This window comes from Engystomops pustulosus, chromosome 2 (assembly GCF_040894005.1).
Source record: "Engystomops pustulosus chromosome 2, aEngPut4.maternal, whole genome shotgun sequence".
NCBI lineage: Eukaryota > Metazoa > Chordata > Amphibia > Anura > Leptodactylidae > Engystomops > Engystomops pustulosus.
This window is the reverse complement of record NC_092412.1, coordinates 217,916,024-217,929,513: the sequence shown is the minus strand read 5'-3', so window position 1 is coordinate 217,929,513 and position 13,490 is coordinate 217,916,024. Positions and strand designations below refer to the sequence as shown.

At 40.8% G+C, this 13,490-nt stretch overlaps 1 protein-coding gene across 1 annotated transcript in view; it reads left to right on the top strand.

Annotated features, from left to right (window-relative positions):
- The first annotated feature begins 433 nt into the window (after positions 1 to 433).
- COL26A1 (collagen type XXVI alpha 1 chain) overlaps positions 434 to 13,490 on the top strand; it is a 276,058-nt gene continuing 263,001 nt past the window's right edge. Inside the window, exon 1 of the mRNA XM_072138171.1 lies at positions 434 to 816. Within this exon, the coding sequence (XP_071994272.1) occupies positions 665 to 816 (152 nt within the window). The 5' untranslated portion in view covers positions 434 to 664. The remainder of the gene's footprint in view (positions 817 to 13,490) is intronic.

Genomic DNA, 13,490 nt, shown 5'->3' with positions numbered 1-13,490 from the left:
ATTTTGTTGTTGGACTTTGTTCACGTGACAGAATTGTGACACACATCAGCAATAAATGTGGCCATAAAGCAGTAACAGCCCCTTTAGGTGCACATTTTTTCTGTCTTGTCGGACACAAAACTGGAGCAGACACTTTATAAATACATGTGCAAGCAGTTTGCATGTTCATTTCAGTGCAAAGTCAGACAGAAAACTGGCGCAAACACTTTAATAAATGTGGACCAATGTATATCCCACCAATGTACCAACTAGTCAAATATATGCCATGAGTTATTTGTAAACCTCTGTGTTGTATGTGACCCGAATGCTTGCAAATTATACAATAGATACAAATATTATGATATTTTTAAATGATATTCACCACCCAGTAAACTTTTTTTTATTAGAACTTTGCTTGTGAAAAGTGAACATTTTACAGAATACCCACTAGGTGGCGCCAGTTCCGTGCAGCGCTTCATTGTCACAGCCCCCTTTTCAATGACTGCAGCAAACGTTACCAAATTTAAAGGACTTTAGGTCAGAGAATGCCTTGAGCAACCAGTTCCTGTGAGCTCAGATCAGCTCTGCAGAGTCTTAGATCCCCCCCTGTCTTATAGAGCCTCCTTGGCACTGGATCTGTTCATTGCTTTCTCATATTGGAATTATATTCCCCCCACTTGTGAAAATGACATATCCTCTTGTCCTGCTCTGGTCTTGTAGTTTGTTGGGATTTACCTGTGGAACTGGATTCTTATATCAGTTCCCAGCATCCACTCTGCAGCACAACTACCCTGATCAGAATTCAGCATCCGCAAGTGCAAGTTACACAAATCGCAGGTAAGTGGAAGAGAACAGATGCATGCACTTCTATGGAAGACCTCAATAACTATCAATTGATCCCAAATATATTTTGTATATGTGCATATTGAAATTTATTGCATTTTTTCCCTTTGTTTGTAAGCAATTCAATTTTCTTTTGTTTGTAAACTCCATTTTAAAATTGTCAATATCAAATGTTAAAACTGCAGCTGAATTCAAGGTACATAATATGTGAGATGTAATAATGGAACAGATTTCATATACTCACAGATCTGTGCAAACATGTATTCTGTTATGTTATACATAAGGTATTTTAATACTAAACTAATAATGATATACAGATACCGGAATCCTGACAGCTTTTATTCTTATCAATTGACCACTGTCCATGGGAAGAAGGCACCTATTTCTTGACCGCTAGGAGCTCCACTTTAAGGTTAAATAATTAATAAATATATAAATCTTTATATAGTGCCAATGTATTCTGTATCACTTTTTAGTTCATTTGGCACTTATACAGAAAAATAAGGCATTACAAACCAATATCACATGAAACAATAGGAGTAAGGGCCCTGATCGCAGGAGCTTACAATCTATGAAAAATGCAAATTCATTGACTGTAATTGGTACCCAAACTATGGTAGTTCACATAGGACGCATGCCATTTACTGTAATTGTCTGTCCCGTTTACATGGGCAGATGCATGTAAATAGACAATGCAATTGCAAGTGTTGCCCAAAGTTATATGGTCAACATATTAAAAGAGTCAACGGGGCACATTTACTAAGGGTTGCGATGTGCATTTTTGTTGGACCGTGCACTTTCTTCATGGCTAAAACGGCTTGCACAAGTATTTAAGAAGTGTCTGCACTGATACTGTGTCGCACGTGACCCTTTTGTGGCGCAGCTGCGTTGGCCTCCATGTGACACAAATTAGGGGGCGTGCTATTGGGCAGTCCGACTGTTTCGGACCAAGCGCCGTATTTAAATTTCAAATTGTGTTGCACGCTGTATGTTAATGGTGCACCACAAAAAAGATGGTGAACTCTGTTGGACCTCAGTGGGGAAGCGACAGATTCATGATTTCAGGTGCACGATCTTAGTGAATCGCCGCACACTGCATTATAGACAGACAATGCACTTTCAGTAAGCTGTCCGAATTTGTAAGTAAATGTGCCCCAATATCAAGGTCTATAGGGTAATATTCACAGCAAAAACCCGCCAAAACTTGAGAACTTTTGTACCTGTGTGAATCACTATGAATATGACATATATGTATGTATTATTAGAAATAGCAACCAATCAAATTGTTCAACAAAAGCAAAGATGATTATTGCTTGCAGTGGACGATTGTTCCACGTTTTGTCCTGTTTGTGTGTAACAGATCTGAAACACAACATGAAGACAAATTGATAAACTTGTAATACAGTTACCAGACTTCACACTTGTAATTGCCCATTCATTTATGTAGATCAAGGTTTCTCCAAATGTAGCTTAAAACTTTGTAACATCTGTAAATACAAACTGAGCAGCAAAAACCTACAATGAACCCATATGAACTTCAGTGTCCTGAAACCAGTGAAGCGAGAAAGCAGCGGTCAACATCTGCTTCACACTGGTTCTCCCGCTGGCCTCTAGGGGGGAGTGTTGTCGCGGATGAAGAACATGTGTTACTTTTACCTATAATACAGGTCTCTGAGATTGTGTCTTTTATCATATTCTGGAGTTTTACAACTTTTTGTAAAGCATTTCATTTCGCTCAATAGTTTAATGTACAGTAGATTATCGCCATTGGCCCAAATACAATAGAAGTTTACATATATTGGGAAATTCCCAGCATGTAGGGATATCTGATAATCTTACATAGATTTTACTCTACTAATGGGATGCGCAAGACCAGAAGTAGTAAAATTGAATGATGATAAAGGATATAAACAAGGTTATAATATAATAATTTGTATAAACATTATGTTGTGTCTTACATTCTATTTATAAGCCAGGGAAATGTTCCATGGAATCTGCTGTACTATATAAAACCCTGACATATTCAATGGTATATCATAGAGTTTCATGAGTTGCTTATAGTTTCAGCAATGAAGAAGGCAGTAATATACATTTCCTAGTAGGAAGCTATTGCACTGCAATACAGGTTAAGAACACCATGTGCATCATCCCTTATTTTGGTTTATGTATCCAAATGTATTAGTAAATTTGATTTACTTTTCTATGCATTTCTGAAAAGGTAGGATATTTTAAGCTCTATATAGTCTTATTGATGCCATAGTTAAGGAAAACCTTACCCCCTGATTGCTCTCCCGGTGATACTTGTACAATGTAGGGGCATTGATTCTGCACTGATGGGTTGCACACTCTGCCATCCACCTGCTGCCCACACTCATTGGAGCATTGTAAGTGCTGGCATCTATCATGATTTATTGATGACATAATATACAATGCCCCAGTTTTGGATTTAATCAACTAAAGGAAACATGTCAACCCGTATATACTGCCCTCTTTATAGTGACCGTGGTCTGTTTAATGGACTTTGTCACTAGATTTTACCCCAATAAGCAACTAGTCTCCTCATTAGTGTATGAAATGTCATTTCTAGGATTCCGTCTTTCATGTAAAATCTCGCCCATTAAACTATAAAAAAATCACTTTCATGTGAAAATGAGCAGAGAAGAGTCATATTTGCCTGAGATGAGTTACATTCAGAGGCTGCAGGTGGAGTTTCAGTTCAGACACCCCTATCTTTGGCTCTGTAGTACCTAAAACCATGATTTTGTTATCATATTAAAGGGAAGAATCTCATCTTTCAGTTATTTTGTGCTGTAAGGTAGCATAATGTTGTCATAACATGTATGCTCTCACTTCTCACTCACTGCAGATAGGCTGCTTTCTCCTTATTGCCATGCATAGAAAGGTAGGTGTCCTTCTGTTTTGACAATGTGCAGCAACCCGGTGTGACCACTACGCAAAGTATGGAGGTGTCTGCTTCATATTCATTAAATATAAAAAATGCCTGTGTTTGCCTTTGCTTGATAATCTTTCCCTTTCATGCTTACCAGTTAGGCTAGGTACAAATGGCATTTATTGTATACTCTCTGCATATATTCCATACAAGCTCCTGATGTATATTCTCAGTGTGTACACAGACATATACTGGCATGTGTACAGTATACAATGTATGCTACGTCTTTCCATCCTGCTCTCTCAAATAACGCATACGCTCAGCTGAGGGAATTGAAGTTGCACACCCAGGGATGTCACTTTCCATATAAGGACTGTGACATCATTGGGGAAACACCCTGAACATCATGTCTATTCGGCGGTGAGGAAGAGGGACCCGAGGACAAATCCTACTGTACCAGCATCCAGCCCTACATTGTTGGGAGTTCTTGCAGTGTATCCTTACTATGCCATACATAGTACCTTCCTTTTCGCTCTTACCCTGCTTTTACTATGTTGCCACATAGGATACCACACATACAATATCTGTTGATGATTTAAAAATAAAAATACATTGGTGTGTTGAGTTTAAGAAGAAGGAGAGAAGTTGTAGCCTTCCATATATATACAGGCGGTCCCCTACTTAAGAACACTCGACTTACATACGACCCCTAGTTACAAATGGACCTCTGGATGTTGGTAATTTATTCTACTTTAGTCCTAGGCTACAATGATCAGCTGTAACAGTTATCAAAGGTGTCTGTCATTAAGCTTTATTGTTAATCCTTATTCTTATGACAACCCAACATTTTTAAAATCCAATTGTCACAGAGACCAAAAAAGTTCTGGCTGAGGGTTACAATGTTAAAGTATACAGTTCTGACTTACATACAAATTCAACTTAAGAACAAACCTACAGACCCTATCTTGTATGTAACCCGGGGACTGCCTGTATAAATATAACTAGCTGTAGCTCCCGGCACTGCCCATAAATAACAACCAGGGGTCATCAGTAAGTCGGGTATCCTTAAAGGGAACCTGTCATCAGAAATTGACCTAATAAACCACTACCAGTAAGGTGCCAAGCAGCTGAACACCATCCAGATTGTGTTTCTTTCATGATCTAGTGTGGTGGCATCATTCAGAAAATCAACTTTGAAGTGAGATGTGGAGATTTTAACACTGAACTCAAGCTATCGCTCCCTTCCTTACAACACCCTTTTACCGTATTTGATGGTCCTGCATCAAGGCCACTAACCAGATTTCCTGAAGTCTGATGCATGGCGTTAATCACAGTGGAGAAGGCGGCGTTCAGAGCTAGACTTCAGTGTTAAAATCTCCGCCTTCTTGACTTTATACAACCAATTTACATCACACTTCAAAGTTGATTTTCTGGATGATGCCACCACTCTGGACCTTGAAAGAAACAAAAACTAGAAGGTCTTACACTGCTTGACAATATACTGGTAGTGTTTTATTAGGCCAATTGCTGATGACAAGTTCCCTTTAAGGACACCCGACTTACAGACGACCCCTGGTTGCAGACGGACCACTCTGCCCAGTTTGACCACTGGTTAAGCTCTCTGGATGTTACTTTAACCCCAGGCTGCAATGATCAGCGGTAAGGTGTCGTGATGAAGCTTTATTGATAATCCTTGTTCCCATTCTGAAAATCCAATTGTCACAGGAACAAACATTATTTTTCTAGAGTTACAATGAAAAAATATAGCAGTTCTAACCTGGCGACCACCTGTAAACTGTTTTTAAAGGGAAACAGAAATCAAAAACAACAAAAAAGTACTAAAACTTTGTTGGCGAAACATCCATAGAGTGATTTTTTTCCTATCTAGAGGTATGCAATGCTTATACCTCATTATTTCATTCCTATTTACATACCAACACATGGCTAAACTCACTCCCCAAGCAGATTGGTGAAGTGCAATGAGAACTTCAAAAATCAAAACAGTAAAGAAAGATAAAAGAGTACGTAAAAGCGTAGATAGAAAAATAGCAACTGCTGGATTCGTCAAGGGACCAAACACAACTCACATGTTCTCATGTTTTCGCTGGCGGCTCTAATTTATGACGACATTTAGTCTCTGAAGTGTAAGTTGTTGTATGACGGTGAGATCACAATACCAATGTCATTACCAGTCTATGAACATTGGTCATACCAGAAGGGACTGCTGTAGGTGTATGGGGAGAGGTAAATACATGGATTGTGTAGATTTCCTATGGGAAGGGTAACCTAGAGGAAATGATGTCACTTTTATGCTGTTGTCTGGGACATATCTAGGAATGTCAGATGGAAAGTTCTTCCAGACCAGAAAAGAAAACTGTAATTTGACTTGGTCTTAATGACATAGATGAATTCTTGTGTTTTCTTGTTTTTATAACTTACTTTGATGTATTTGCTGTTTGTTTTTTCTCATACACTTATGTGTTCTCTTTAAAGTATTTCTAGACACATTTTAAGCCAGTTTTTCATCTTATGAAACCCTAGATGGATTGCGCTTTGTGGTATGAATGTAGTTACATAGAGGGCAGGTGTTCTTCTTACACCACCCATTGGACTTGCTGTTGTGTAATCCGTAAACAGAATACATCATGTATGACATCATGTATGACATCATGGATGTTTGGTAAATGGTAGATTTCAGACGAGACAAGTCTTTCAAAGAAATGTTAGTTTGAAGTATATATGGTATCTACCAGTTAATATACTTACTGGTAAGACCTATTATTCATAGTAGTAGATCCTATCCCAGGTCAATACACAAATGTACCTATACAGGGATGAACATAAGAAAAACACCCGGGGGTGAAAAAGTCCAGCTCACCCAAAAGGAGACAATCCCAGCTTCCGTGGTCTCGGCCACGGTGCACGCTACCACATCCACGCCATAGAATCCACGCAATGCAAAAGATAAGCAAAAGGTTTGTCAGTCGTAAGGAGCCACCAGGATAAATAAAATGTAGTTTTTTGTAGTCTAAACGCGTTGATCATTTGCACTAAAGCTGTTATGTTCCTGAGACTGAAATAAAGAGAAACTAAATTTTATTTATCCTGGTGGCTTCTTCCGAGTGCCAAACCTTTTGCTTACCTTTTGCATTATGCAGGGATGAGTTATCCAAGATACAGAAACACCCTTCATATGTTACATACTGTTAAATACTATATTGGAGGGCTTAAACCACGTTTCAGGTTTTAAATGAGAAATATTATGACAGGTCAGATATTTTTTTCTAATCAAGCAATTAGTCTTAGAAATACCTTAAAAATTTTGGTGGATGATTCCAAGGCAGACTTGGTTTATTATTATGTTAACAAACAAAACCTTTGTTGTGCTGGCTTGGTTTGCCTCAATGCATATCAATATATATGTTTCTATGACTTAGTGTGTTGGTAGAGAGATCTGTTGTATGACTCCATTGTAGGAACCTGAATAAGACAGCTACATGTTCCAGTGTGTTCCAATATGTAATACATAAGTACTCTGAATTCTAAGAAGTGTAGTATAATGGGAAATGTTACAGATTACAAATTTTGCAAATTATCCAAAATTGGTCAGGAACAAATAAGAACAAGAAGAGTGCATTGTAGGTGAGTGAAATTATTCTTTAAGGCAAACTTTTATTTGCAATACATTATCTCCTTTTTAAAGCATATGTGGAGTCTTTATTACCCTTGGGTTTCGATGTGTCAAAGCTCAAAAAGGCCTGATCTACAGCACATATTACCATATACATTTTTACTCTTCTGTGACTTCAACCCCAGAATGAAGAAGTTAGACTGAACTTTGTGAACCAAATTAGCATTCTCTGCTCTATGTTTCATTGTCAATGCATACTGTTCACACAATCACATATAGCAGCACATAAATCTTATATGACAAGTGAACAGACCTGCACATCTGTAAGTGTACACATATGTATTGTTTATGTCATTTACAAGGAGTGTTATGGGAAGCATTTGTCAAACAGAAATATAACACTTCTATATGAGAGTGACAGTTGTGGCAACACAGTGCTAACCCTATTATTTGGTCGCGGAATATAAGTACTTTGCTGAAAATTGGTTCTGAGTTGACGACATTAGGAAATGACCCAGTACAAATTGTCAGTTCAGTTTTATCATCTAATGCCATGAAGACTACGTGCAGCTTGTCTGCAGGTTTCATATACGTGGAAGGACCTGCAGTGAAAATGTATCCCTTTATCATGAACAGTATTTATGTATCCTCTGTGTAGTCCAAGGGGATGGGCTCTAGTTTGGATACATTTCAAAAAACAACACCAAACTTGTCTGTGTTGCTCACTCCTCAGCTCTCAGTGCCCACCTATGTGCTCCTGTACAGCTCCTCTCTCCTCCACTGATGTTAGCTCACCACACTGTGAGCTCTGTGAAGGAACAGGAGGGAGGAACTGTACAGGAGCACAAAGGTGGGCGCTGAGAGCTGAGGAGCAGGGGCGTAGCTACAGTGGTAGCAGCCATAGCAACTGCTGTGGGGCCCACAGTGTCAGGGGGCCCCGTCATCCTACCTGACATACATAAAGAGTGGAGGATGTGCACCATTATATACATATACATATTATGCTGCACATTGTAAAGCATAACATGTATATAACATATATGTGATGTAAATATATATATATATTATATATATATATATATGTGTGTGTATAAATGTGTGATTGTAACTTGCATGTGTGAGTATACAAATATGTATATTTCTTTAGGGAGAAAGGGGGCCCCATGCAGAAGCCTGCTATGGGGCCCTGCTTCTCCTAGTTACGCCACTGCTGAGGAGTGAGCAACACAGACAAGTAACTTGTTTCTAAGAAATTAGTCCAAATTAAAGCCAACCCCTGGATTCTGTCAGGGTGCAAGGTAAGTTGAACAAACAATTACACTCACCGGCCACTTTATTAGGTACTCCATGCTAGTAACAGGTTGGACCCCCTTTTGCCTTCAGAACTGCCTCAATTCTTCATGGCATAGATTCAACAAGGTGCTGGAAGCATTCCTCAGAGATTTTGCTCCATATTGACATGATGGCATCACACAGTTGCCGCAGATTTGTCGGCTGCACATCCATGATGCGAATCTCCCGTTCCACCACATCCCAAAGATGCTCTATTGGATTGAGATCTGGTGACTGTGGAGGCCATTTGAGTACAGTGAACTCATTGTCATGTTACAAAAAACCAGTCTGAGATGATTCCAGCTTTATGACATGGCGCATTATCCTGCTGAAAGTAGTCATCAGATGTTGGGTACATTGTGGTCATAAAGGGATGGACATGGTCAGCAACAATACTCAGGTAGGCTGTGGCGTTGCAACGATGCTCAATTGGTACCAAGGGGCCCAAAGAGTGCCAAGAAAATATTCCCCACACCATGACACCACCACCACCAGCCTGAACCGTTGATACAAGGCAGGATGGATCCATGCTTTCATGTTGTTGACGCCAAATTCTGACCCTACCATCCGAATGTCGCAGCAGAAATCGAGACTCATCAGACCAGGCAACGTTTTTCCAATCTTCTACTGTCCAATTTCGATGAGCTTGTGCAAATTGTAGCCTCAGTTTCCTGTTCTTAGCTGAAAGGAGTGGCACCTGGTGTGGTCTTCTGCTGCTGTAGCCCATCTGCCTCAAAGTTCGACGTACTGTGCCTTCAGAGATGCTCTTCTTCCTACCTTGGTTGTAACGGGTGGCGATTTGAGTCACTGTTGCCTTTCTATTAGCTCGAACCAGTCTGCCCATTCTCCTCTGACCTCTGGCATCAACAAGGCATTTCCGCCCACAGAACTGCCGCTCACTGGATGTTTTTTCTTTTTCGGACCATTCTCTGTAAACCCTAGAGATGGTTGTGCGTGAAAATCCCAGTAGATCAGCAGTTTCTGAAATACTCAGACCAGCCCTTCTGGCACCAACAACCATGCCACGTTCAAAGGCCTCAAATCACCTTTCTTCCCCATACTGATGCTCGGTTTGAACTGCAGGAGATTGTCTTGACCATGTCTACATGCCTAAATGCACTGAGTTGCCACCATGTGATTGGCTGATTAGAAATTAAGTGTTAACGGGCAGTTGGACAGGTGTACCTAATAAAGTGGCCGGTGAGTGTATATTATAATTAAATGTTTGGAGAAGGTAGAAAGGCATATTTGCAATGCAGCTGTAATAGGCTCCTGCAATCTGTCTTTAGTGAAAATGAGGTCCCTGATGACAGGTTCCCTTTAATATATTTTTGTCCATATGCAAAAGATGTCCATTCCCACATTTAGGAGTTTTGATGTGGATTCATCTCCAAAAATGTCCTATAATCTACTTGGATTTCTCAAAGAAAGTTTTCACTTTCCTTCATCCTGATCTCTTCCACATAGCGAGCCCAGTATACTATACTCGTGAGTTTTATATAGCACCTTACATTATTTACAATGTGAACATCCAACATATGGCTACTAATATATATTATAAGGATTATCTTTGCTTATTAATGAAAAGAGGTTGCAGGATACAACACACATATGTCTCTATCACTCCTGAGTCACCAATTTGGGCAGTTATTGGCCTTTAGGTTAATTCCTATATCTTGGGGGGAATCAGGAAGTAGACACCAGAGACCTAGGTTTTCTTCCAAACTGGATCCATGGGGTATTGATGTGTTGTGAATTACTCATTTTAATCTCATTCGGATCCTTCTCCACTCTATGTCATTCCTAACCTATAATACAGCATATGAGACTTAAAAATAAATTATAATTTTGTGGAATCCATGACAGATCCCAAGAATCATACATAAATGATAGATTATACATCTCTCTCTTCTTTCTCTTAGTGGCTGCATGCTGCTAGACAATCTTTTTTGTTGCTGGAATTTCTTCTGTTCTGTTGTTTCTAATTATATGTTGTATGTCTGGAAGTCTTCAATCTATTATTATTATATGGATCCATGTTTAACATATAGATAGTTTTTGAAATTCTTTAAGGATGGGAAAAAGCCAAATAAGAACTTCTCAAAAGTGAAAGCTTGAAGAAAATATTCTTGCGGGCAGTAATGTAGACCACATGCCATGTCATCCTCTAACCTCCCCTCTGTTCTCTGTGTTATTCCTACAGTGGAGTTTAACAAAAGAAGGCTATTGTTTTATCTTTCCTCCTCTGGAAAGCACCCAAGTCTAACATGAAGGACCTCCATAGTGATAGGAATGGAATCTTCTGGTTGTGATATTGAGCCTTACTATAGATTGATGAAGTCTCAGCATGATCATAAAGCCGTAATTCAGTGTTTCTCAATACTTTGTGATTTGGTCATCCAATGTTTATCTTAGGAAAGATTAGAAATGTTTTCCAATTTATGTAACACAATTTTATGGAGCCAAAAGGAATTTCATGAAACCTATTTATTATTACACTTTTACAATGCCTGTTGGATAGGTGCAAAGGGAGGTCGTGGAAAGAATGATTAAAGGGATATTTTTAGAATATAAACATGTGATACAAAAACCCATAATGCTATAAATAAATAAATACAACAAAACTCAATGTCATTAGTCACAAAATGGAGCTTAAATAGTTTGGTTTTATAATACACAAAATGTTATGGGCTTTCTAAAGTAGGCGGAGTTATCACCCGGATGGCCACCACTGGAAACTACAAATCCCATGATCCTTTAGTTCTTTGTAACTCCTCCTCCCTCTTAGGCTCTGCTCCCAATGATGATGTAACAAACTGTCCTGCTGTTACCTTAGTAATGATGTGTAACTGCGATCACTGCACATTACCTCATTGAGATGACGTCTCACCACACACCGGCCATACTGACTACAGCCTATCATTGTGATCACATGAACTGCCCAGGCATTTGGAGAACATGTGACCAGCGGTCATCTTCTGTCTTGTGTCTGCTCCATGCGGAGAAAATGTACGGACTAATTAAAGGGCCAGTAGAACTTTAATTCTCCATCATAGTGTATGTCAACAGCAATTTTTCTGCCAAAGGGAGCAAAACTTTAAATAACAACTACCATATATTCTCGAGTATAAGCCGACCCGAGTATAAGCGGAGACCCCTAATTTTACCACCAAAAACTGGGAAAACCTATTGACTCCCCCCAGTATATAGCCAGCCAGCCCCCTATAGTATACAGCCTGCCCAGCCTGCCCCCAGTAGTATACAGCCAGCCCAGCTTGCCCCCAGTAGTATACAGCCTGCCCCCAGTAGTATACAGCCACCCCAGCCTGCCCCCAGTAGTATACAGCCTTCCCCCAGTACTATAGAGCCACCCCAGCCTGCCCCCAGTAGTATAGAGCACCCCCAGCCTGCCCCCAGTAGTATACAGCCACCCCAGCCTGCCCCCAGTAGTATACAGCCAGCCCAGCTTGCCCCCAGTAGTATACAGCCACCCCAGCCAGCCCCCAGTAGTATACAGCCACCCCAGCCTGCCCCAGTAGTATACAGCCAGCCCAGCCTGCCCCCAGTAGTATACAGCCTGCCCCCAGTAGTATACAGCCTGCCGCCAGTAGTATACAGCCAGCCCAGCCTGCCCCCAGTAGTATACAGCCACCTCAGCCTGCCGCCAGTAGTATACAGCCAGCCCAGCATTAAAAAAAACCCCAAAACTCATATACTCACCCTTTGGTGGCCCCGATGCGCAGCGCTGCTCCCCCGATGTCACCGCGGTTCATCTTCTGGCTTCCACGCCTATCTTCTTTCTTCTGTGACATCCTGCAGGGCGCCACCACTGCCTTCGCCCGGCCGGCAGGCGCATAGTATGACGCACCCGCTGCTGACGTCATACTATGCACCGCCCAGGAGAAAAACATGGCGGCGCACTGCAGGATGTTACAGACGAATGAAGATAGGCACGGAAGCCAGAAGACGAGCCACATTGACATCGGCAAAATGAAGAGTAAGGGATTTTTGAAAGTGAGGAAAAGGGCAAAACAAAAACAAAAAGGGCTGTATCCTTAAAGGAAACCTGTCATCAGAAACTGGCCTAATAAGCTACTACCAGTATTTTGTCTAGCAGCTTTTCACCTTACATGTTTCTTTCCTAGCCCAGCATGGTTCCATCCCCCAGAAAATCATCTTCAAAGTGAAATGTTAATTGGTAGTATATAGTCAGGGAGGCGGAGAGTTTAAACAGGAACTGTTACCCTGAAAAATGGCACAAGGAGCTGCTTACTATCTTACTATCTACTTACTTATCTGTTTTAGCACTTGTGCCCTTTTTCAGGGTGACAGGTCCTCTTTAACACTGAAGTAAAGTTCTCCCTGTCTCTGAACACTTCCTCCCATGAAATACATCATGCACCAGACCAGGACCATCTGAGACAGGGAGAGCTTAAATTCACAGTTAAACTCTCCACCTTCTTGACTTCATACAACCAATTTACATGTCACTTTAAATTAGATTTTCCGGATGATGCCACCACACTGGGCCATGAAAGAAACATTGGGGCAGATTTACTTACACGGTCCATTCGCGATCCAGCGGCGCGTTCTCTGCGGAGGATTCGGGTCTTCCGGCAATTCACTAAGGCAGTTCCTCCGACATGCACTAAGTGTCGCTGCTGCACTGAAGTTCGTCGGAACGCACTGAACTTCAGCAAGCCTGGCCGGGTGCAGGTAAGCGCGTATCCAGCGACACTTTTTTTAAAAAATGCGGCGTTTTTTCCGAATCGGGTTTTCGTACGGCCACGCCCCTGATTTCCATTGCGTGCATGC